General features: G+C 34.7%; 1 protein-coding gene across 1 annotated transcript in view; it reads left to right on the forward strand.

Annotated features, from left to right (window-relative positions):
* LOC140398056 (KAT8 regulatory NSL complex subunit 1-like) overlaps nt 1-25,048 on the forward strand; it is a 341,917-nt gene that overhangs the window by 303,125 nt on the left and 13,744 nt on the right. The window contains exon 5 of the mRNA XM_072486268.1: nt 23,825-23,937. Within this exon, the coding sequence (XP_072342369.1) occupies nt 23,825-23,937 (113 nt within the window). The remainder of the gene's footprint in view (nt 1-23,824; nt 23,938-25,048) is intronic.

A 25,048-nucleotide genomic window follows, 5' to 3' on the forward strand; every position in this document is an offset into this window, starting at 1 on the left:
GCTTATACAGAGATTTTCAGTGAGCTTATACCGAGATTTTCAGTGTGCTTATACAAAGATTTTCAGTGAGTTTATACCGTGATTTTCAGTGACCTTATACAGAGATTTATAGTTAGCTTATACTGAGATTTTCAGTTAGCTTATACAGAGATTTTCAGTTAGCTCATACAGAAATTTTCAGTTAGTTTAGACAGAGATTTTCAGTTTGCTTATACAGACAATTTCAGTGAGCTTATACAGAGATTTTCAGTTACCGTATACAGAGATTTTCAGTGAGCTTATACAGATATTTTCAGTGACCTTATACAGAGATTTTTAGTTAGTTTATACCGAGATTATCAGTGAGCTTATCCCGAGATTTTCAGTGAGTTTATACAGAGATTTTCAGTTAGCTTATACCGAGATTTTCAGTTAGCTTATACCGAGATTTTCAGTTAGTTTATACTGAGATTTTCAGTTACCTTATACAGAGATTTTCAGTGAGATTATACCGAGATGTTCAGTGAGTTTATACCGAGATTTTCAGTTAGCTTATACCGAGATTTTCAGTGAGCTTATACAGAGATTTCCAGTGAGCTTATACCGAGATTTACAGTTAGCTTATACCGAGATTTTTAGTTTGTCTATACTGAGATTTTCAGTGAATTTATACAGAGATTTTCAGTGAGATTATACCGAGATTTTAGGTTAGCTTATACAGAGATTTTCAGTGAGCTTCTACAGAGATTTTCAGTGAGTTCATACCGAGATTTTCAGTTAGTTTATACCGAGATTTTCAGTGATCTTATACAGAGATTTTCAGTGACCTTATACCGAGATTTACACTTAGCTTATACCGAGATTTTCAGTTCGTTTATACTGAGATTTTCAGTTACCTTGTACAGAGATTTTCAGTGAGCTTTTCAGAGATTTTCAGTGAGCTTTTCAGAGATTTTCAGTGAGCTTATACAGAGATTTCCAGTGAGCTTATACCGAGATTTTCAGTGAGTTTATAACGAGAGTTTCAGTTAGCTTATACCGAGATTTTCAGTGACCTTATACCGAGATTTTCAGTTAGCTTATACCGGGATTTTCAGTTAGCTTATACAGAGATTTTCAGTTAGCTTAGACAGAGATTTTCAGTTTGCTTATACAGACAATTTCAGTGAGCTTATACAGAGATTTTCAGTTATCTTATACCGAGATTTTCAGTTAGTTTATACAGAGATTTTCAGTTACCTTATACAGAGATTTTCAGTTAGCTTATACCGAGATTTTCAGTTAGCTTATACAGAGATTTTCAGTTAGCTGATACAGAGATTTTCAGTGAGATTATACCGAGATGTTCAGTGAGTTTATACCGAGATTTTCAGTTAGCTTATACCGAGATTTTCAGTGAGCTTATACAGAGATTTCCAGTGAGCTTATACCGAGATTTACAGTTAGCTTATACCGAGATTTTTAGTTTGTTTATACTGAGATTTTCAGTGAATTTATACAGAGATTTTCAGTGAGATTATACCGAGATTTTAGGTTAGCTTATACAGAGATTTTCAGTGAGCTTCTACAGAGATTTTCAGTGAGTTCATACCGAGATTTTCAGTTAGTTTATACCGAGATTTTCAGTGATCTTATACAGAGATTTTCAGTGACCTTATACCGAGATTTACACTTAGCTTATACCGAGATTTTCAGTTCGTTTATACTGAGATTTTCAGTTACCTTGTACAGAGATTTTCAGTGAGCTTTTCAGAGATTTTCAGTGAGCTTTTCAGAGATTTTCAGTGAGCTTATACAGAGATTTCCAGTGAGCTTATACCGAGATTTTCAGTGAGTTTATAACGAGAGTTTCAGTTAGCTTATACCGAGATTTTCAGTGACCTTATACCGAGATTTTCAGTTAGCTTATACCGGGATTTTCAGTTAGCTTATACAGAGATTTTCAGTTAGCTTAGACAGAGATTTTCAGTTTGCTTATACAGACAATTTCAGTGAGCTTATACAGAGATTTTCAGTTATCTTATACCGAGATTTTCAATTAGTTTATACAGAGATTTTCAGTTACCTTATACAGAGATTTTCAGTTAGCTTATACCGAGATTTTCAGTTAGCTTATACAGAGATTTTCAGTTAGCTGATACAGAGATTTTCAATTAGTTTTCCAGAGATTTTTAGTTCGCTTATACCGAGATTTTCAGTTAGCTTATCCCGAGATTTTCAGTTAGTTTATACCGAGATTTTCAGTTAGCTTATACAGAGATTTTCAGTGAGCTTATACAGAGATTTTCAATGAGTTTATACTGAGATTTTCAGTTAGCTTATACCGAGATTTTCAGTGAGCTTATACCGAGATTTTCAGTTAGCTTATACTGAGATTTTCAGTGAGTTTATACCGAGATTTTCAGTGAGCTTATACAGAGATTTTCAGTGAGTTCATACAGAGATTTTCAGTGAGCTTATACAGAGATTTTCAGTGACCTTATACAGAGATTTTCAGTGAGCTTATACAGAGATTTTCAGTGAGCTTATACCGAGATTTTCAGTGTCCTTATACAGAGATTTTCAGTGAGCTTATACAGAGATTTTCAGTGAGTTTATACCGTGATTTTCAGTGACCTTATACAGAGATTTATAGTTAGCTTATACTCAGATTTTCAGTTAGCTTATACAGAGATTTTCAGTTAGCTCATACAGAGATTTTCAGTTAGTTTAGACAGAGATTTTCAGTTTGCTTATACAGACATTTTCAGTGAGCTTATACAGAGATTTTCAGTTACCGTATACAGAGATTTTCAGTGAGCTTATACAGATATTTTCAGTGAGCTTATACAGAGATTTTTAGTTAGTTTATACCGAGATTATCAGTGAGTTTATACAGAGATTTTCAGTTAGTTTATACTGAGATTTTCAGTGAGCTTATACAGAGATTTTCAGTGAGCTTATACAGAGATTTTCAGTGAGCTTATACCGAGATTTTCAGTGAGCTTATACCGAGATTTTCAGTTAGCTTATACCGAGATTTTCAGTGAGCTTATACCGAAATTTTCAGTGAGTTTATACCGAGATTTTCAGTGAGCTTCTACAGAGATTTTCAGTGAGCTTATACCGAGATTTTCAGTGAGTTTTTACCGAGATTTTCAGTTAGCTTATACAGAGATTTTCAGTTAGCTTATACAGAGATTTTCAGTGAGCTTATACAGAGATTTTCAGCGAGCTTATACAGAGATTTTCAGTGAGCTTATACAGAGATTTCAGTGAGCTTATACCGAGATTTTCAGTTACCTTATACAGAGATTTTCAGTTACCTTATACAGAGATTTTCAGTTACCTTATACAGAGATTTTCAGTGAGCTTATACAGAGATTTTCAGTGAGCTTATACAGAGATTTTCAGTGAGCTTATACAGAGATTTTTAGTTAGCTTATACAGAGATTTTCAGTTAGCTTATACCGAGATTTTCAGTAGGCTTATACAGAGATTTTCAGTTACCTTATACAGAGATTTTCAGTGAGTTTATCGAGAGATTTTCAGTGAGCTTAGACCGAGATTTTCAGTTAGCTTATACCGAGATTTTCAGTGTCCTTATACCGAGATTTTCAGTGTCCTTATACCGAGATTTTCAGTTAGCTTATTACCGAGATTTTCAGTGAGCTTATACAGAGATTTTCAATGAGCTTATACAGAGATTTTCAGTGAGCTTATACAGAGATTTTCAGTGAGCTTATACAGAGATTTTCAGTGAGCTTTTACCGAGATTTTCAGTGATCTTATACAGAGATTTTCAGTGACCTTATACCGAGATTTACAGTTAGCTTATACCGAGATTTTCAGTTCGTTTATACTGAGATTTTCAGTTACCTTGTACAGAGATTTTCAGTGAGCTTTTCAGAGATTTTCAGTGAGCTTTTCAGAGATTTTCAGTGAGCTTATACAGAGATTTCCAGTGAGCTTATACCGAGATTTTCAGTGAGTTTATAACGAGAGTTTCAGTTAGCTTATACCGAGATTTTCAGTGACCTTATACCGAGATTTTCAGTTAGCTTATACAGAGATTTTCAGTGAGCTTATACAGAGATTTTCAGTTAGCTTAGACAGAGATTTTCAGTTTGCTTATACAGACAATTTCAGTGAGCTTATACCGAGATTTTCAGTTAGTTTATACAGAGATTTTCAGTTACCTTATACAGAGATTTTCAGTTAGCTTACACCGAGATTTTCAGTTAGCTTATGCAGAGATTTTTGTTTGCTTATACCGAGATTTTCAGTTAGCTTATACCGAGATTTTCAGTTAGTTTATACTGAGATTTTCAGTGAGCTTATACTGAGATTTTCAGTTAGCTTGTACCGAGATTTTCAGTGAGCCTATACCGAGATTTTCATTGAGTTTATACCGAGATTTTCAGTTAGCTTATACAGAGATTTTCAGTTAGCTGATACAGAGATTTTCAGTTAGTTTTCCAGAGATTTTTAGTTCGCTTATACCGAGATTTTCAGTTAGCTTATCCCGAGATTTTCAGTTAGTTTATACCGAGATTTTCAGTTAGCTTATACAGAGATTTTCAGTGAGCTTATACAGAGATTTTCAATGAGTTTATACTGAGATTTTCAGTTAGCTTATACCGAGATTTTCAGTGAGCTTATACCGAGATTTTCAGTTAGCTTATACTGAGATTTTCAGTGAGTTTATACCGAGATTTTCAGTGAGCTTATACAGAGATTTTCAGTGAGTTCATACAGAGATTTTCAGTGAGCTTATACAGAGATTTTCTGTGAGCTTTTACCGAGATTTTCAGTGATCTTATACAGAGATTTTCAGTGACCTTATACCGAGATTTACAGTTAGCTTATCCCGAGATTTTCAGTTCGTTTATACTGAGATTTTCAGTTACCTTGTACAGAGATTTTCAGTGAGCTTTTCAGAGATTTTCAGTGAGCTTTTCAGAGATTTTTAGTGAGCTTATACAGAGATTTTCAGTTACCTTATACCGAGATTTTCAGTTAGCTTATACCGGGATTTTCAGTTAGCTTATACAGAAATTTTCAGTTAGCTTAGACAGAGATTTTCAGTTAGTTTATACAGAGATTTTCAGTTACCTTATACAGAGATTTTCAGTTAGCTTATACCGAGATTTTCAGTTAGCTTATACCGAGATTTTCATTGAGTTTATACCGAGATTTTCAGTTAGCTTATACAGAGATTTTCAGTTAGCTGATACAGAGATTTTCAGTTAGTTTTCCAGAGATTTTTAGTTCGCTTATACCGAGATTTTCAGTTAGCTTATCCCGAGATTTTCAGTTAGTTTATACCGAGATTTTCAGTTAGCTTATACAGAGATTTTCAGTGAGCTTATACAGAGATTTTCAATGAGTTTATACTGAGATTTTCAGTCAGCTTATACCGAGATTTTCAGTTAGCTTATACCGAGATTTTCAGTGAGCTTATACCGCAATTTTCAGTGAGTTTGTCCCGAGATTTTCAGTGAGCTTATACAGAGATTTTCAGTGAGTTCATACAGAGATTTTCAGTGAGCTTATACAGAGATTTTCAGTGAGCTTATACCGAGATTTTCAGTTAGCTTATACAGAGATTTTCAGTTAGCTGATACAGAGATTTTCAGTTAGTTTTCCAGAGATTTTTAGTTCGCTTATACCGAGATTTTCAGTTAGCTTATCCCGAGATTTTCAGTTAGTTTATACCGAGATTTTCAGTTAGCTTATACAGAGATTTTCAGTGAGCTTATACAGAGATTTTCAATGAGTTTATACTGAGATTTTCAGTTAGCTTATACCGAGATTTTCAGTGAGCTTATACCGAGATTTTCAGTTAGCTTATACTGAGATTTTCAGTGAGTTTATACCGAGATTTTCAGTGAGCTTAAACAGAGATTTTCAGTGAGTTCATACAGAGATTTTCAGTGAGCTTATACAGAGATTTTCAGTGACCTTATACAGAGATTTTCAGTGAGCTTATACAGAGATTTTCAGTGAGCTTATACCGAGATTTTCAGTGTGCTTATACAGAGATTTATAGTTAGCTTATACTGAGATTTTCAGTTAGCTTATACAGAGATTTTCAGTTAGCTCATACAGAGATTTTCAGTTAGTTTAGACAGAGATTTTCAGTTTGCTTATACAGACAATTTCAGTGAGCTTATACAGAGATTTTCAGTTACTGTATACAGAGATTTTCAGTGAGCTTATACAGATATTTTCAGTGAGCTTATACAGAGATTTTTAGTTAGTTTATACCGAGATTATCAGTGAGTTTATACAGAGATTTTCAGTTAGTTTATACTGAGATTTTCAGTGAGCTTATACAGAGATTTTCAGTGAGCTTATACAGAGATTTTCAGTGAGCTTATACCGAGATTTTCAGTGAGCTTATACCGAGATTTTCAGTTAGCTTATACCGAGATTTTCAGTGAGCTTATACCGAAATTTTCAGTGAGTTTATACCGAGATTTTCAGTGAGCTTCTACAGAGATTTTCAGTGAGCTTATACCGAGATTTTCAGTGAGTTTTTACCGAGATTTTCAGTTAGCTTATACAGAGATTTTCAGTTAGCTTATACAGAGATTTTCAGTGAGCTTATACAGAGATTTTCAGTGAGCTTATACAGAGATTTTCAGTGAGCTTATACAGAGATTTCAGTGAGCTTATACCGAGATTTTCAGTTACCTTATACAGAGATTTTCAGTTACCTTATACAGAGATTTTCAGTTACCTTATACAGAGATTTTCAGTGAGCTTATACAGAGATTTTCAGTGAGCTTATACAGAGATTTTCAGTGAGCTTATACAGAGATTTTTAGTTAGCTTATACAGAGATTTTCAGTTAGCTTATACCGAGATTTTCAGTGAGCTTATACAGAGATTTTCAGTTACCTTTTACAGAGATTTACAGTGAGCTTATACCGAGATTTTCAGTTAGCTTATACAGAGATTTTCAGTGAGTTTATGCCGGGATCTTCAGTGAGTTTATACCGAGATTTTCAGTAGGCTTATACAGAGATTTTCAGTTACCTTATACAGAGATTTTCAGTGAGTTTATCGAGAGATTTTCAGTGAGCTTATACCGAGATTTTCAGTTAGCTTATACCGAGATTTTCAGTGTCCTTATACCGAGATTTTCAGTGTCCTTATACCGAGATTTTCAGTTAGCTTATTACCGAGATTTTCAGTGAGCTTATACAGAGATTTTCAGTGAGCTTATACAGAGATTTTCAGTGAGCTTATACAGAGATTTTCAGTGAGCTTATACCGAGATTTTCAGTGAGCTTTTACCGAGATTTTCAGTGATCTTATACAGAGATTTTCAGTGACCTTATACCGAGATTTACAGTTAGCTTATACCGAGATTTTCAGTTAGTTTATACTGAGATTTTCAGTTACCTTGTACAGAGATTTTCAGTGAGCTTTTCAGAGATTTTCAGTGAGCTTTTCAGAGATTTTCAGTGAGCTTATACAGAGATTTCCAGTGAGCTTATACCGAGATTTTCAGTGAGTTTATAACGAGAGTTTCAGTTAGCTTATACCGAGATTTTCAGTGACCTTATACCGAGATTTTCAGTTAGCTTATACCGGGATTTTCAGTTAGCTTATACAGAGATTTTCAGTTAGCTTAGACAGAGATTTTCAGTTTGCTTATACAGACAATTTCAGTGAGCTTATACAGAGATTTTCAGTTATCTTATACCGAGATTTTCAGTTAGTTTATACAGAGATTTTCAGTTACCTTATACAGAGATTTTCAGTTAGCTTATACCGAGATTTTCAGTTAGCTTATGCAGAGATTTTTGTTTGCTTATACCGAGATTTTCAGTTAGCTTATACCGAGATTTTCAGTTAGTTTATACTGAGATTTTCAGTGAGCTTATACTGAGATTTTCAGTTAGCTTGTACCGAGATTTTCAGTGAGCCTATACCGAGATTTTCATTGAGTTTATACCGAGATTTTCAGTTAGCTTATACAGAGATTTTCAGTTAGCTGATACAGAGATTTTCAGTTAGTTTTCCAGAGATTTTTAGTTCGCTTATACCGAGATTTTCAGTTAGCTTATCCCGAGATTTTCAGTTAGTTTATACCGAGATTTTCAGTTAGCTTATACAGAGATTTTCAGTGAGCTTATACAGAGATTTTCAATGAGTTTATACTGAGATTTTCAGTTAGCTTATACAGAGATTTTCAGTGAGCTTATACCGAGATTTTCAGTTAGCTTATACTGAGATTTTCAGTGAGTTTATACCGAGATTTTCAGTGAGCTTATACAGAGATTTTCAGTGAGTTCATACAGAGATTTTCAGTGAGCTTATACAGAGATTTTCAGTGAGCTTTTACCGAGATTTTCAGTGATCTTATACAGAGATTTTCAGTGACCTTATACCGAGATTTACAGTTAGCTTATACCGAGATTTTCAGTTCGTTTATACTGAGATTTTCAGTTACCTTGTACAGAGATTTTCAGTGAGCTTTTCAGAGATTTTCAGTGAGCTTTTCAGAGATTTTCAGTGAGCTTATACAGAGATTTCCAGTGAGCTTATACCGAGATTTTCAGTGAGTTTATAACGAGAGTTTCAGTTAGCTTATACCGAGATTTTCAGTGACCTTATACCGAGATTTTCAGTTAGCTTATACAGAGATTTTCAGTGAGCTTATACAGAGATTTTCAGTTAGCTTAGACAGAGATTTTCAGTTTGCTTATACAGACAATTTCAGTGAGCTTATACCGAGATTTTCAGTTAGTTTATACAGAGATTTTCAGTTACCTTATACAGAGATTTTCAGTTAGCTTACACCGAGATTTTCAGTTAGCTTATGCAGAGATTTTTGTTTGCTTATACCGAGATTTTCAGTTAGCTTATACCGAGATTTTCAGTTAGCTTATACAGAGATTTTCAGTGAGCTTATACAGAGATTTTCAGTTAGCTTAGACAGAGATTTTCAGTTTGCTTATACAGACAATTTCAGTGAGCTTATACCGAGATTTTCAGTTAGTTTATACAGAGATTTTCAGTTACCTTATACAGAGATTTTCAGTTAGCTTACACCGAGATTTTCAGTTAGCTTATGCAGAGATTTTTGTTTGCTTATACCGAGATTTTCAGTTAGCTTATACCGAGATTTTCAGTTAGTTTATACTGAGATTTTCAGTGAGCTTATACTGAGATTTTCAGTTAGCTTGTACCGAGATTTTCAGTGAGCCTATACCGAGATTTTCATTGAGTTTATACCGAGATTTTCAGTTAGCTTATACAGAGATTTTCAGTTAGCTGATACAGAGATTTTCAGTTAGTTTTCCAGAGATTTTTAGTTCGCTTATACCGAGATTTTCAGTTAGCTTATCCCGAGATTTTCAGTTAGTTTATACCGAGATTTTCAGTTAGCTTATACAGAGATTTTCAGTGAGCTTATACAGAGATTTTCAATGAGTTTATACTGAGATTTTCAGTTAGCTTATACCGAGATTTTCAGTGAGCTTATACCGAGATTTTCAGTTAGCTTATACTGAGATTTTCAGTGAGTTTATACCGAGATTTTCAGTGAGCTTATACAGAGATTTTCAGTGAGTTCATACAGAGATTTTCAGTGAGCTTATACAGAGATTTTCTGTGAGCTTTTACCGAGATTTTCAGTGATCTTATACAGAGATTTTCAGTGACCTTATACCGAGATTTACAGTTAGCTTATCCCGAGATTTTCAGTTAGTTTATACCGAGATTTTCAGTTAGCTTATACAGAGATTTTCAGTGAGCTTATACAGAGATTTTCAATGAGTTTATACTGAGATTTTCAGTTAGCTTATACCGAGATTTTCAGTGAGCTTATACCGAGATTTTCAGTTAGCTTATACTGAGATTTTCAGTGAGTTTATACCGAGATTTTCAGTGAGCTTAAACAGAGATTTTCAGTGAGTTCATACAGAGATTTTCAGTGAGCTTATACAGAGATTTTCAGTGACCTTATACAGAGATTTTCAGTGAGCTTATACAGAGATTTTCAGTGAGCTTATACCGAGATTTTCAGTGTGCTTATACAGAGATTTATAGTTAGCTTATACTGAGATTTTCAGTTAGCTTATACAGAGATTTTCAGTTAGCTCATACAGAGATTTTCAGTTAGTTTAGACAGAGATTTTCAGTTTGCTTATACAGACAATTTCAGTGAGCTTATACAGAGATTTTCAGTTACCGTATACAGAGATTTTCAGTGAGCTTATACAGATATTTTCAGTGAGCTTATACAGAGATTTTTAGTTAGTTTATACCGAGATTATCAGTGAGTTTATACAGAGATTTTCAGTTAGTTTATACTGAGATTTTCAGTGAGCTTATACAGAGATTTTCAGTGAGCTTATACAGAGATTTTCAGTGAGCTTATACCGAGATTTTCAGTGAGCTTATACCGAGATTTTCAGTTAGCTTATACCGAGATTTTCAGTGAGCTTATACCGAAATTTTCAGTGAGTTTATACCGAGATTTTCAGTGAGCTTCTACAGAGATTTTCAGTGAGCTTATACCGAGATTTTCAGTGAGTTTTTACCGAGATTTTCAGTTAGCTTATACAGAGATTTTCAGTTAGCTTATACAGAGATTTTCAGTGAGCTTATACAGAGATTTTCAGTGAGCTTATACAGAGATTTTCAGTGAGCTTATACAGAGATTTCAGTGAGCTTATACCGAGATTTTCAGTTACCTTATACAGAGATTTTCAGTTACCTTATACAGAGATTTTCAGTTACCTTATACAGAGATTTTCAGTGAGCTTATACAGAGATTTTCAGTGAGCTTATACAGAGATTTTCAGTGAGCTTATACAGAGATTTTTAGTTAGCTTATACAGAGATTTTCAGTTAGCTTATACCGAGATTTTCAGTGAGCTTATACAGAGATTTTCAGTTACCTTTTACAGAGATTTACAGTGAGCTTATACCGAGATTTTCAGTTAGCTTATACAGAGATTTTCAGTGAGTTTATGCCGGGATCTTCAGTGAGTTTATACCGAGATTTTCAGTAGGCTTATACAGAGATTTTCAGTTACCTTATACAGAGATTTTCAGTGAGTTTATCGAGAGATTTTCAGTGAGCTTATACCGAGATTTTCAGTTAGCTTATACCGAGATTTTCAGTGTCCTTATACCGAGATTTTCAGTGTCCTTATACCGAGATTTTCAGTTAGCTTATTACCGAGATTTTCAGTGAGCTTATACAGAGATTTTCAGTGAGCTTATACAGAGATTTTCAGTGAGCTTATACAGAGATTTTCAGTGAGCTTATACCGAGATTTTCAGTGAGCTTTTACCGAGATTTTCAGTGATCTTATACAGAGATTTTCAGTGACCTTATACCGAGATTTACAGTTAGCTTATACCGAGATTTTCAGTTAGTTTATACTGAGATTTTCAGTTACCTTGTACAGAGATTTTCAGTGAGCTTTTCAGAGATTTTCAGTGAGCTTTTCAGAGATTTTCAGTGAGCTTATACAGAGATTTCCAGTGAGCTTATACCGAGATTTTCAGTGAGTTTATAACGAGAGTTTCAGTTAGCTTATACCGAGATTTTCAGTGACCTTATACCGAGATTTTCAGTTAGCTTATACCGGGATTTTCAGTTAGCTTATACAGAGATTTTCAGTTAGCTTAGACAGAGATTTTCAGTTTGCTTATACAGACAATTTCAGTGAGCTTATACAGAGATTTTCAGTTATCTTATACCGAGATTTTCAGTTAGTTTATACAGAGATTTTCAGTTACCTTATACAGAGATTTTCAGTTAGCTTATACCGAGATTTTCAGTTAGCTTATGCAGAGATTTTTGTTTGCTTATACCGAGATTTTCAGTTAGCTTATACCGAGATTTTCAGTTAGTTTATACTGAGATTTTCAGTGAGCTTATACTGAGATTTTCAGTTAGCTTGTACCGAGATTTTCAGTGAGCCTATACCGAGATTTTCATTGAGTTTATACCGAGATTTTCAGTTAGCTTATACAGAGATTTTCAGTTAGCTGATACAGAGATTTTCAGTTAGTTTTCCAGAGATTTTTAGTTCGCTTATACCGAGATTTTCAGTTAGCTTATCCCGAGATTTTCAGTTAGTTTATACCGAGATTTTCAGTTAGCTTATACAGAGATTTTCAGTGAGCTTATACAGAGATTTTCAATGAGTTTATACTGAGATTTTCAGTTAGCTTATACAGAGATTTTCAGTGAGCTTATACCGAGATTTTCAGTTAGCTTATACTGAGATTTTCAGTGAGTTAATACCGAGATTTTCAGTGAGCTTATACAGAGATTTTCAGTGAGTTCATACAGAGATTTTCAGTGAGCTTATACAGAGATTTTCAGTGAGCTTTTACCGAGATTTTCAGTGATCTTATACAGAGATTTTCAGTGACCTTATACCGAGATTTACAGTTAGCTTATACCGAGATTTTCAGTTCGTTTATACTGAGATTTTCAGTTACCTTGTACAGAGATTTTCAGTGAGCTTTTCAGAGATTTTCAGTGAGCTTTTCAGAGATTTTCAGTGAGCTTATACAGAGATTTCCAGTGAGCTTATACCGAGATTTTCAGTGAGTTTATAACGAGAGTTTCAGTTAGCTTATACCGAGATTTTCAGTGACCTTATACCGAGATTTTCAGTTAGCTTATACAGAGATTTTCAGTGAGCTTATACAGAGATTTTCAGTTAGCTTAGACAGAGATTTTCAGTTTGCTTATACAGACAATTTCAGTGAGCTTATACCGAGATTTTCAGTTAGTTTATACAGAGATTTTCAGTTACCTTATACAGAGATTTTCAGTTAGCTTACACCGAGATTTTCAGTTAGCTTATGCAGAGATTTTTGTTTGCTTATACCGAGATTTTCAGTTAGCTTATACCGAGATTTTCAGTTAGCTTATACAGAGATTTTCAGTGAGCTTATACAGAGATTTTCAGTTAGCTTAGACAGAGATTTTCAGTTTGCTTATACAGACAATTTCAGTGAGCTTATACCGAGATTTTCAGTTAGTTTATACAGAGATTTTCAGTTACCTTATACAGAGATTTTCAGTTAGCTTACACCGAGATTTTCAGTTAGCTTATGCAGAGATTTTTGTTTGCTTATACCGAGATTTTCAGTTAGCTTATACCGAGATTTTCAGTTAGTTTATACTGAGATTTTCAGTGAGCTTATACTGAGATTTTCAGTTAGCTTGTACCGAGATTTTCAGTGAGCCTATACCGAGATTTTCATTGAGTTTATACCGAGATTTTCAGTTAGCTTATACAGAGATTTTCAGTTAGCTGATACAGAGATTTTCAGTTAGTTTTCCAGAGATTTTTAGTTCGCTTATACCGAGATTTTCAGTTAGCTTATCTCGAGATTTTCAGTTAGTTTATACCGAGATTTTCAGTTAGCTTATACAGAGATTTTCAGTGAGCTTATACAGAGATTTTCAATGAGTTTATACTGAGATTTTCAGTTAGCTTATACCGAGATTTTCAGTGAGCTTATACCGAGATTTTCAGTTAGCTTATACTGAGATTTTCAGTGAGTTTATACCGAGATTTTCAGTGAGCTTATACAGAGATTTTCAGTGAGTTCATACAGAGATTTTCAGTGAGCTTATACAGAGATTTTCTGTGAGCTTTTACCGAGATTTTCAGTGATCTTATACAGAGATTTTCAGTGACCTTATACCGAGATTTACAGTTAGCTTATCCCGAGATTTTCAGTTCGTTTATACTGAGATTTTCAGTTACCTTGTACAGAGATTTTCAGTGAGCTTTTCAGAGATTTTCAGTGAGCTTTTCAGAGATTTTTAGTGAGCTTATACAGAGATTTCCAGTGAGCTTATACCGAGATTTTCAGTGAGTTTATAACGAGAGTTTCAGTTAGCTTATACCGAGATTTTCAGTGACCTTATACCGAGATTTTCAGTTAGCTTATACCGGGATTTTCAGTTAGCTTATACAGAAATTTTCAGTTAGCTTAGACAGAGATTTTCAGTTAGTTTATACAGAGATTTTCAGTTACCTTATACAGAGATTTTCAGTTAGCTTATACCGAGATTTTCAGTTAGCTTATGCAGAGATTTTTGTTAGCTTATACCGAGATTTTCAGTTAGCTTATACTGAGATTTTCAGTTAGCTTGTACCGAGATTTTCAGTGAGCCTATACCGAGATTTTCATTGAGTTTATACCGAGATTTTCATTGAGTTTATACCGAGATTTTCAGTTAGCTTATACAGAGATTTTCAGTTAGCTGATACAGAGATTTTCAGTTAGTTTTCCAGAGATTTTTAGTTCGCTTATACCGAGATTTTCAGTTAGCTTATCCCGAGATTTTCAGTTAGTTTATACCGAGATTTTCAGTTAGCTTATACAGAGATTTTCAGTGAGCTTATACAGAGATTTTCAATGAGTTTATACTGAGATTTTCAGTCAGCTTATACCGAGATTTTCAGTTAGCTTATACCGAGATTTTCAGTGAGCTTATACCGCAATTTTCAGTGAGTTTGTACCGAGATTTTCAGTGAGCTTATACAGAGATTTTCAGTGAGTTCATACAGAGATTTTCAGTGAGCTTATACAGAGATTTTCAGTGACCTTATACAGAGATTTTCAGTGAGCTTATACAGAGATTTTCAGTGAGCTTATACCGAGATTTTCAGTTAGCTTATACAGAGATTTTCAGTTAGCTGATACAGAGATTTTCAGTTAGTTTTCCAGAGATTTTTAGTTCGCTTATACCGAGATTTTCAGTTAGCTTATCCCGAGATTTTCAGTTAGTTTATACCGAGATTTTCAGTTAGCTTATACAGAGATTTTCAGTGAGCTTATACAGAGATTTTCAATGAGTTTATACTGAGATTTTCAGTTAGCTTATACCGAGATTTTCAGTGAGCTTATACCGAGATTTTCAGTTAGCTTATACTGAGATTTACAGTGAGCTTATACCGAGATTTTCAGTTAGCTTATACAGAGATTTTCAGTGAGTTTATGCCGGGATCTTCAGTGAGTTTATACCGAGATTTTCAGTTGGCTTATACAGAGATTTTCAGTTACCTTATACAGAGATTTTCAGTGAGTTTATCGAGAGATTTTCAGTGAGCTTATACCGAGATTTTCAGTTAGCTTATACCGAGATTTTCAGTGTCCTTATACCGAGATTTTCAGTGTCCTTATACCGAGATTTTCAGTTAGCTTATTACCGAGATTTTCAGTGAGCTTATACAGAGATTTTCAGTGAGCTTATACAGAGATTTTCAGTGAGCTTATACAGAGATTTTCAGTGAGCTTATACAGAGATTTTCAGTGAGCTTTTACCGAGATTTTCAGTTAGCTTATGCAGAGATTTTTGTTAGCTTATACCGAGATTTTCAGTTAGCTTATACTGAGATTTTCAGTTAGCTTGTACCGAGATTTTCAGTGAGCCTATACCGAGATTTTCATTGAGTTTATACCGAGATTTTCATTGAGTTTATACCGAGATTTTCATTGAGTTTATACCGAGATTTTCAGTTAGCTTATACAGAGATTTTCAGTTAGCTGATACAGAGATTTTCAGTTAGTTTTCCAGAGATTTTTAGTTCGCTTATACCGAGATTTTCAGTTAGCTTATCCCGAGATTTTCAGTTAGTTTATACCGAGATTTTCAGTTAGCTTATACAGAGATTTTCAGTGAGCTTATACAGAGATTTTCAATGAGTTTATACTGAGATTTTCAGTCAGCTTATACCGAGATTTTCAGTGAGTTCATACAGAGATTTTCAGTGAGCTTATACAGAGATTTTCAGTGAGCTTATACCGAGATTTTCAGTGTGCTTATACAGAGATTTTCAGTGAGCTTATACAGAGATTTTCAGTGAGCTTATACCGAGATTTTCAGTGTGCTTATACAGAGATTTTCAGTGAGCTTATACAGAGATTTTCAGTGAGTTTATACCGTGATTTTCAGTGACCTTATACAGAGATTTATAGTTAGCTTATACTGAGATTTTCAGTTAGCTTATACAGAGATTTTCAGTTAGCTCATACAGAGATTTTCAGTTAGTTTAGACAGAGATTTTCAGTTTGCTTATACAGACAATTTCAGTGAGCTTATACAGAGATTTTCAGTTACCGTATACAGAGATTTTCAGTGAGCTTATACAGATATTTTCAGTGAGTTTATACAGAGATTTTTAGTTAGTTTATACCGAGATTATCAGTGAGTTTATACAGAGATTTTCAGTTAGTTTATACTGAGATTTTCAGTGAGCTTATACAGAGATTTTCAGTGAGCTTATACCGAGATTTTCAGTGAGTTTTTACCGAGATTTTCAGTTAGCTTATACAGAGATTTTCAGTTAGCTTATGCAGAGATTTTCAGTGAGCTTATACAGAGATTTTCAGTGAGCTTATACCGAGATTTTCAGTGTGCTTATACAGAGATTTTCATTGAGTTTATACCGAGATTTTCATTGAGTTTATACCGAGATTTTCAGTTAGCTTATACAGAGATTTTCAGTTAGCTGATACAGAGATTTTCAGTGAGCTTATACAGAGATTTTCAGTTACCTTATACAGAGATTTTTAGTTAGCTTATACAGAGATTTTCAGTTAGCTTTTACCGAGATTTTCAGTGAGCTTATACAGAGATTTTCAGTTACCTTATACAGAGATTTACAGTGAGCTTATACCGAGATTTTCAGTTAGCTTATACAGAGATTTTCAGTGAGTTTATGCCGGGATCTTCAGTGAGTTTATACCGAGATTTTCAGTTGGCTTATACAGAGATTTTCAGTTACCTTATACAGAGATTTTCAGTGAGCTTATACAGAGATTTTCAGTGAGCTTATACAGAGATTTTCAGTGAGCTTATACAGAGATTTTCAGTGAGCTTATACAGAGATTTTCAGTGAGCTTTTACCGAGATTTTCAGTTAGCTTATGCAGAGATTTTTGTTAGCTTATACCGAGATTTTCAGTTAGCTTATACTGAGATTTTCAGTTAGCTTGTACCGAGATTTTCAGTGAGCCTATACCGAGATTTTCATTGAGTTTATACCGAGATTTTCATTGAGTTTATACCGAGATTTTCAGTTAGCTTATACAGAGATTTTCAGTTAGCTGATACAGAGATTTTCAGTTAGTTTTCCAGAGATTTTTAGTTCGCTTATACCGAGATTTTCAGTTAGCTTATCCCGAGATTTTCAGTTAGTTTATACCGAGATTTTCAGTTAGCTTATACAGAGATTTTCAGTGAGCTTATACAGAGATTTTCAATGAGTTTATACTGAGATTTTCAGTCAGCTTATACCGAGATTTTCAGTTAGCTTATACCGAGATTTTCAGTTAGTTTATACTGAGATTTTCAGTGAGCTTATACAGAGATTTTCAGTGAGCTTATACAGAGATTTTCAGTGAGCTTATACCGAGATTTTCAGTGAGCTTATACCGAGATTTTCAGTTAGCTTATACCGAGATTTTCAGTGAGCTTATACCGAAATTTTCAGTGAGTTTATACCGAGATTTTCAGTGAGCTTCTACAGAGATTTTCAGTGAGCTTATACCGAGATTTTCAGTGAGTTTTTACCGAGATTTTCAGTTAGCTTAGACAGAGATTTTCAGTTTGCTTATACAGACAATTTCAGTGAGCTTATACAGAGATTTTCAGTTATCTTATACCGAGATTTTCAGTTAGTTTATACAGAGATTTTCAGTTACCTTATACAGAGATTTTCAGTTAGCTTATACCGAGATTTTCAGTTAGCTTATGCAGAGATTTTTGTTTGCTTATACCGAGATTTTCAGTTAGCTTATACCGAGATTTTCAGTTAGTTTATACTGAGATTTTCAGTGAGCTTATACTGAGATTTTCAGTTAGCTTGTACCGAGATTTTCAGTGAGCCTATACCGAGATTTTCATTGAGTTTATACCGAGATTTTCAGTTAGCTTATACAGAGATTTTCAGTTAGCTGATACAGAGATTTTCAGTTAGTTTTCCAGAGATTTTTAGTTCGCTTATACCGAGATTTTCAGTTAGCTTATCCCGAGATTTTCAGTTAGTTTATACCGAGATTTTCAGTTAGCTTATACAGAGATTTTCAGTGAGCTTATACAGAGATTTTCAATGAGTTTATACTGAGATTTTCAGTTAGCTTATACAGAGATTTTCAGTTAGTTTTCCAGAGATTTTTAGTTCGCTTATACCGAGATTTTCAGTTAGCTTATCCCGAGATTTTCAGTTAGTTTATACCGAGATTTTCAGTTAGCTTATACAGAGATTTTCAGTGAGCTTATACAGAGATTTTCAATGAGTTTATACTGAGATTTTCAGTTAGCTTATACAGAGATTTTCAGTTAGCTTATACTGAGATTTTCAGTGAGTTTATACCGAGATTTTCAGTGAGCTTATACAGAGATTTTCAGTGAGTTCATACAGAGATTTTCAGTGAGCTTATACAGAGATTTTCAGTGAGCTTTTACCGAGATTTTCAGTGATCTTATACAGAGATTTTCAGTGACCTTATACCGAGATTTACAGTTAGCTTATACCGAGATTTTCAGTTCGTTTATACTGAGATTTTCAGTTACCTTGTACAGAGATTTTCAGTGAGCTTTTCAGAGATTTTCAGTGAGCTTTTCAGAGATTTTCAGTGAGCTTATACAGAGATTTCCAGTGAGCTTATACCGAGATTTTCAGTGAGTTTATAACGAGAGTTTCAGTTAGCTTATACCGAGATTTTCAGTTAGCTTATACCGGGATTTTCAGTTAGCTTATACAGAGATTTTCAGTTAGCTTATACCGAGATTTTCAGTTAGCTTATGCAGAGATTTTTGTTAGCTTGTACCGAGATTTTCAGTGAGTAGATTTTCAGTTAGCTTATACAGAGATTTTCAGTGAGCTTATACCGAGATTTTCAGTGAGTTTATACAGAGATTTTCAGTGAGCTTATACAGAGATTTTCAGTGAGCTTATACAGAGATTTCAGTGAGCTTATACCGAGATTTTCAGTTACCTTCTACAGAGATTTTCAGTTACCTTATACAGAGATTTTCAGTGAGCTTATACAGAGATTTTCAGTGAGCTTATACAGAGATTTTCAGTTACCTTATACAGAGATTTTTAGTTAGCTTATACAGAGATTTTCAGTTAGCTTTTACCGAGATTTTCAGTGAGCTTATACAGAGATTTTCAGTTACCTTATACAGAGATTTACAGTGAGCTTATACCGAGATTTTCAGTTAGCTTATACAGAGATTTTCAGTGAGTTTATGCCGGGATCTTCAGTGAGTTTATACCGAGATTTTCAGTTGGCTTATACAGAGATTTTCAGTTACCTTATACAGAGATTTTCAGTGAGTTTATCGAGAGATTTTCAGTGAGCTTATACCGAGATTTTCAGTTAGCTTATACCGAGATTTTCAGTGTCCTTATACCGAGATTTTCAGTGTCCTTATACCGAGATTTTCAGTTAGCTTATTACCGAGATTTTCAGTGAGCTTATACAGAGATTTTCAGTGAGCTTATACAGAGATTTTCAGTGAGCTTATACAGAGATTTTCAGTGAGCTTATACAGAGATTTTCAGTGAGCTTTTACCGAGATTTTCAGTTAGCTTATGCAGAGATTTTTGTTAGCTTATACCGAGATTTTCAGTTAGCTTATACTGAGATTTTCAGTTAGCTTGTACCGAGATTTTCAGTGAGCCTATACCGAGATTTTCATTGAGTTTATACCGAGATTTTCATTGAGTTTATACCGAGATTTTCATTGAGTTTATACCGAGATTTTCAGTTCGCTTATACAGAGATTTTCAGTTAGCTGATACAGAGATTTTCAGTTAGTTTTCCAGAGATTTTTAGTTCGCTTATACCGAGATTTTCAGTTAGCTTATCCCGAGATTTTCAGTTAGTTTATACCGAGATTTTCAGTTAGCTTATACAGAGATTTTCAGTGAGCTTATACAGAGATTTTCAATGAGTTTATACTGAGATTTTCAGTCAGCTTATACCGAGATTTTCAGTTAGCTTATACCGAGATTTTCAGTGAGCTTATACCGCAATTTTCAGTGAGTTTATACCGAGATTTTCAGTGAGCTTATACAGAGATTTTCAGTGAGTTCATACAGAGATTTTCAGTGAGCTTATACAGAGATTTTCAGTGAGCTTATACCGAGATTTTCAGTGTGCTTATACAGAGATTTTCAGTGAGCTTATACAGAGATTTTCAGTGAGCTTATACCGAGATTTTCAGTGTGCTTATACAGAGATTTTCAGTGAGCTTATACAGAGATTTTCAGTGAGTTTATACCGTGATTTTCAGTGACCTTATACAGAGATTTATAGTTAGCTTATACTGAGATTTTCAGTTAGCTTATACAGAGATTTTCAGTTAGCTCATACAGAGATTTTCAGTTAGTTTAGACAGAGATTTTCAGTTTGCTTATACAGACAATTTCAGTGAGCTTATACAGAGATTTTCAGTTACCGTATACAGAGATTTTCAGTGAGCTTATACAGATATTTTCAGTGAGTTTATACAGAGATTTTTAGTTAGTTTATACCGAGATTATCAGTGAGTTTATACAGAGATTTTCAGTTAGTTTATACTGAGATTTTCAGTGAGCTTATACAGAGATTTTCAGTGAGCTTATACAGAGATTTTCAGTGAGCTTATACCGAGATTTTCAGTGAGCTTATACCGAGATTTTCAGTTAGCTTATACCGAGATTTTCAGTGAGCTTATACCGAAATTTTCAGTGAGTTTATACCGAGATTTTCAGTGAGCTTCTACAGAGATTTTCAGTGAGCTTATACCGAGATTTTCAGTGAGTTTTTACCGAGATTTTCAGTTAGCTTATACAGAGATTTTCAGTTAGCTTATACAGAGATTTTCAGTGAGCTTATACAGAGATTTTCAGTGAGCTTATACCGAGATTTTCAGTGTGCTTATACAGAGATTTTCATTGAGTTTATACCGAGATTTTCATTGAGTTTATACCGAGATTTTCAGTTAGCTTATACAGAGATTTTCAGTTAGCTGATACAGAGATTTTCAGTGAGCTTATACAGAGATTTTCAGTTACCTTATACAGAGATTTTTAGTTAGCTTATACAGAGATTTTCAGTTAGCTTTTACCGAGATTTTCAGTGAGCTTATACAGAGATTTTCAGTTACCTTATACAGAGATTTACAGTGAGCTTATACCGAGATTTTCAGTTAGCTTATACAGAGATTTTCAGTGAGTTTATGCCGGGATCTTCAGTGAGTTTATACCGAGATTTTCAGTTGGCTTATACAGAGATTTTCAGTTACCTTATACAGAGATTTTCAGTGAGCTTATACAGAGATTTTCAGTGAGCTTATACAGAGATTTTCAGTGAGCTTATACAGAGATTTTCAGTGAGCTTATACCGAGATTTTCAGTGTCCTTATACCGAGATTTTCAGTTAGTTTATTACCGAGATTTTCAGTGAGCTTATACAGAGATTTTCAGTGAGCTTATACAGAGATTTTCAGTGAGCTTATACAGAGATTTTCAGTGAGCTTATACAGAGATTTTCAGTGAGCTTATACAGAGATTTTCAGTGAGCTTTTACCGAGATTTTCAGTGATTTTATACAGAGATTTTCAGTGACCTTATACCGAGATTTACAGTTAGCTTATACCGAGATTTTCAGTTCGTTTATACTGAGATTTTCAGTTACCTTGTACAGAGATTTTCAGTGAGCTTTTCAGAGATTTTCAGTGAGCTTTTCAGAGATTTTCAGTGAGCTTATACAGAGATTTTCAGTGACCTTATACCGAGATTTTCAGTTAGCTTATACCGGGATTTTCAGTTAGCTTATACAGAGATTTTCAGTGAGCTTATACAGAGATTTTCAGTGAGCTTATACCGGGATTTTCAGTTAGCTTATACCGAGATTTTCAGTTACCTTATACAGAGATTGTCAGTGAGTTTATACAGAGATTTTCAGTGAGCTTATACAGAGATTTTCAGTTACCTTATACCGAGATTTTTAGTTAGCTTATACAGAGATTTTCAGTTAGCTTATACAGAGAATTTCAGTTACCTTATACAGAGATTTTCAGTGAGCTTATACCGAGATTTTCAGTTAGCTTATACAGAGATTTTCAGTGAGCTTTTACCGAGATTTTCAGTTAGCTTCTACCGAGATTTTCAGTGTCCTTATACCGAGATTTTCAGTGAGCTTATACAGAGATTTTCAGTGAGCTTATACAGAGATTTTCAGTGAGCTTATACAGAGATTTTCAGTGAGCTTTTACCGAGATTTTCAGTTAGCTTATACCGAGATTTTCAGTGTCCTTTTACCGAGATTTTCAGTTACCTTATACAGAGATTTTCAGTGAGCTTATACCGAGATTTTCAGTTAGCTTTCTAGAGATTTTCAGTTAGCTTATACCGAGATTTTCAGTTAGTTTATACTGAGATTTTCAGTTACCTTATACAGAGATTTTCAGTTACCTTATACAGAGATTTTCAGTGAGCTTATACAGAGATTTTCAGTTAGCTTATACCGAGATTTTCAGTCAGCTTATACCGAGATTTTCAGTCAGCTTATACCGAGATTTTCAGTCAGCTTATACCAAGATTTTCAGTCAGCTTAGACAGAGATTTTCAGTTAGCTTATACTGAGATTTTCAGTTACCTTATACCGAGATTTTCAGTGAGCTTATACAGAGATTTTCAGTTAGCTTATACCGAGATTTTCAGTGAGCTTATACAGAGATTTTCAGTGAGCTTATACTGAGATTTTCAGTTACTTTATACCGAGATTTTCAGTGAGCTTATACCGAGATTTTCAGTTATCTTATACAGAGATTTTCAGTGAGCTTATACAGAGATAATGTTGATTCCTTCCCATAAATTCACCTTTTCCTCGTGCCTTTAGAGACTTGTGTCCAACACTTGACTGAAGAGCAGTTTATTGTCTATTGAGGTTAGACTGAAGTGTTTCGTATCAATTCTTTCTTGGCGAACACGCTTTGGACTCCACAGGGGAGGTGGTGAAGAAAACCCATTAAATCTCGTGACCCTACAACCCCCTCAAATGGAAGAGTTGACAGCAGTTGTTCAGAAACTTTTTAGTAAATCTTATCAATTTAAAAACAAAGGACAGAGAATACACAAAAAATCAGATGGAGGGATAGCTATTAACTGTGTTTGACTAAGCACTACTCTAAAATGGACAAGCAGGTAGAACTTTAACATGTAGAGATGCAAAATATTTCTTATTGGTCAAAATAATGTACGATGGAAATGCATAATTAATAGTACAGAATTAGCCCAGAGTTCCGGAAATGGGACAATAGTGCTTTTTCTTTGGCAATGTTTAGTTAGTGTGGTGAGGAAATTGATGAAAGCTGACAAAATGTGGAGATATGTAGTCAGAACAGTGCAATGCAGGTATACTGAGGCCCCATTAACGCATGATCAGGCCAGATCTGGAATACTGTTGCGATGCTGCAAATAGGATAGCTTTTTAAAAGAAGATTTTAAGAGTACCCGATTCTTTTTTTCCAATTAAGGGACACTTAGTCTGCAGATCTTTTTGGGTTGTCGGGTTGGGACCCACACAGTCCGGGGGAGAATGTGCAAATTCCACACGGACATTGACCCGGGGCCGGGATCGAACCCGGGTCCTCTGCACCGTGAGGAAACAGTGCTAACCACTGCGCCACAGTGTTGCCCTGCAAAAAGGATATCTCTAAGCATTGGGAGACCAAAATTCTTCATGCAAAGGTGATCTTTTTGATCGTTAACTTTGCTGAATGAACTTGCTGAATTGTCATGGGTACTGAATACTTACTTCCCTGCTGCACGATTTCTCATGTATATGTTTGTTTTCAGGTTATTTCCCCTGTTAACCCTGTAGAAAATGTGACATCTTGTTCTGCACCGACAGAATCGATACCAACAAAACCCTGCAGTCACCTCAAGCCTGTCAATGGAGTGATCAACAGGTAATATATTGCTTTAGTGTTGGGACTTGGACTGTTTCAGGATGCTGTTACCACTATGAAGGACATAGACTTTGAAGTTTTCTCATTAAACGTGAAATTCGAATGGCACATGGCTCTAAAGTGATGAAAGTTATGGTAGATGAGAATGAATTATCCTAAATTGTGATTGCAGGATGCGAGGACTTGCCAAACCTGAAGCAGCAATAAAAATGAGGCGAGAGAGTGCGTGTAGCGCATTTGTGCAGTACACAAAAGGCCAGTAGCTTTTTGGGTTTTATAAGAGTTCAAGAGTAAAAAAAAGTGATACAATTTGAACAAAACATTGGTCAGGTCATGGTTAAAATGTACTGTTTTGGCTCCCCACTTGACACAAACTTAGGAATCAATGGGCAATGACCAAGAATGGGTTGCCTGGCCTTGGGTTGCTACACCAGTTGTATTTGAAGCCGTCCTTTCAAAAAATTGCATGAAGCGCCAGTGTTGGAAGTACTTGCCCAAAAGTGCAAAGTTAGACTATGGATTTATGTTTTGTTCAATGCACTCCGAGAACATAATAGTCGGGAGTACATATGAAACAAAGGTCACCACAATCTCTCAGCCTGAGAGCTATCCAACTTAGGCAAGCTTATCAAAGCCTTGAAGTTCCCCACTGGTCATGCAACTAAACTAATGTGATAGCACAAGAGACCACACTTCGTGGCCTTTTAAGTTGGTGAGAAACTTAAAGGAGTTGTTCAATAGTTAGATTTCACAGAATGTACTGCATAGAAAAGGGCCCCATTCAGCCCTATCCATGTTGGTGATTATGTACCATACAAGCCTCCTGCTGTCCCTCTTCATCAAAACCTGTCAGCATAAATATCTATTCTTTTGTTGTGATTATGTAACTTGTATTCAAAAGAGTGGGATTCGAGAATCAATATTGTCACAATATTTCTATCCCCACTTGAAAAAGCCCCTGTACTTCAGCAAAGTCTTGCAATTCTTTTTTTTTTAAAGTTGAAATAAAATTCCAGTCGATAGCATGGTGGAATCAACCCATTGAATAAAAACTACTTGTGTTAGACTTTCATTCCTCTTTGTCACCTCATTTAAGTTATTCACCCGTAAA

Source organism: Scyliorhinus torazame, chromosome 21, assembly GCF_047496885.1.
Source record: "Scyliorhinus torazame isolate Kashiwa2021f chromosome 21, sScyTor2.1, whole genome shotgun sequence".
In the NCBI taxonomy this organism is placed as follows: Eukaryota; Metazoa; Chordata; class Chondrichthyes; order Carcharhiniformes; family Scyliorhinidae; genus Scyliorhinus; species Scyliorhinus torazame.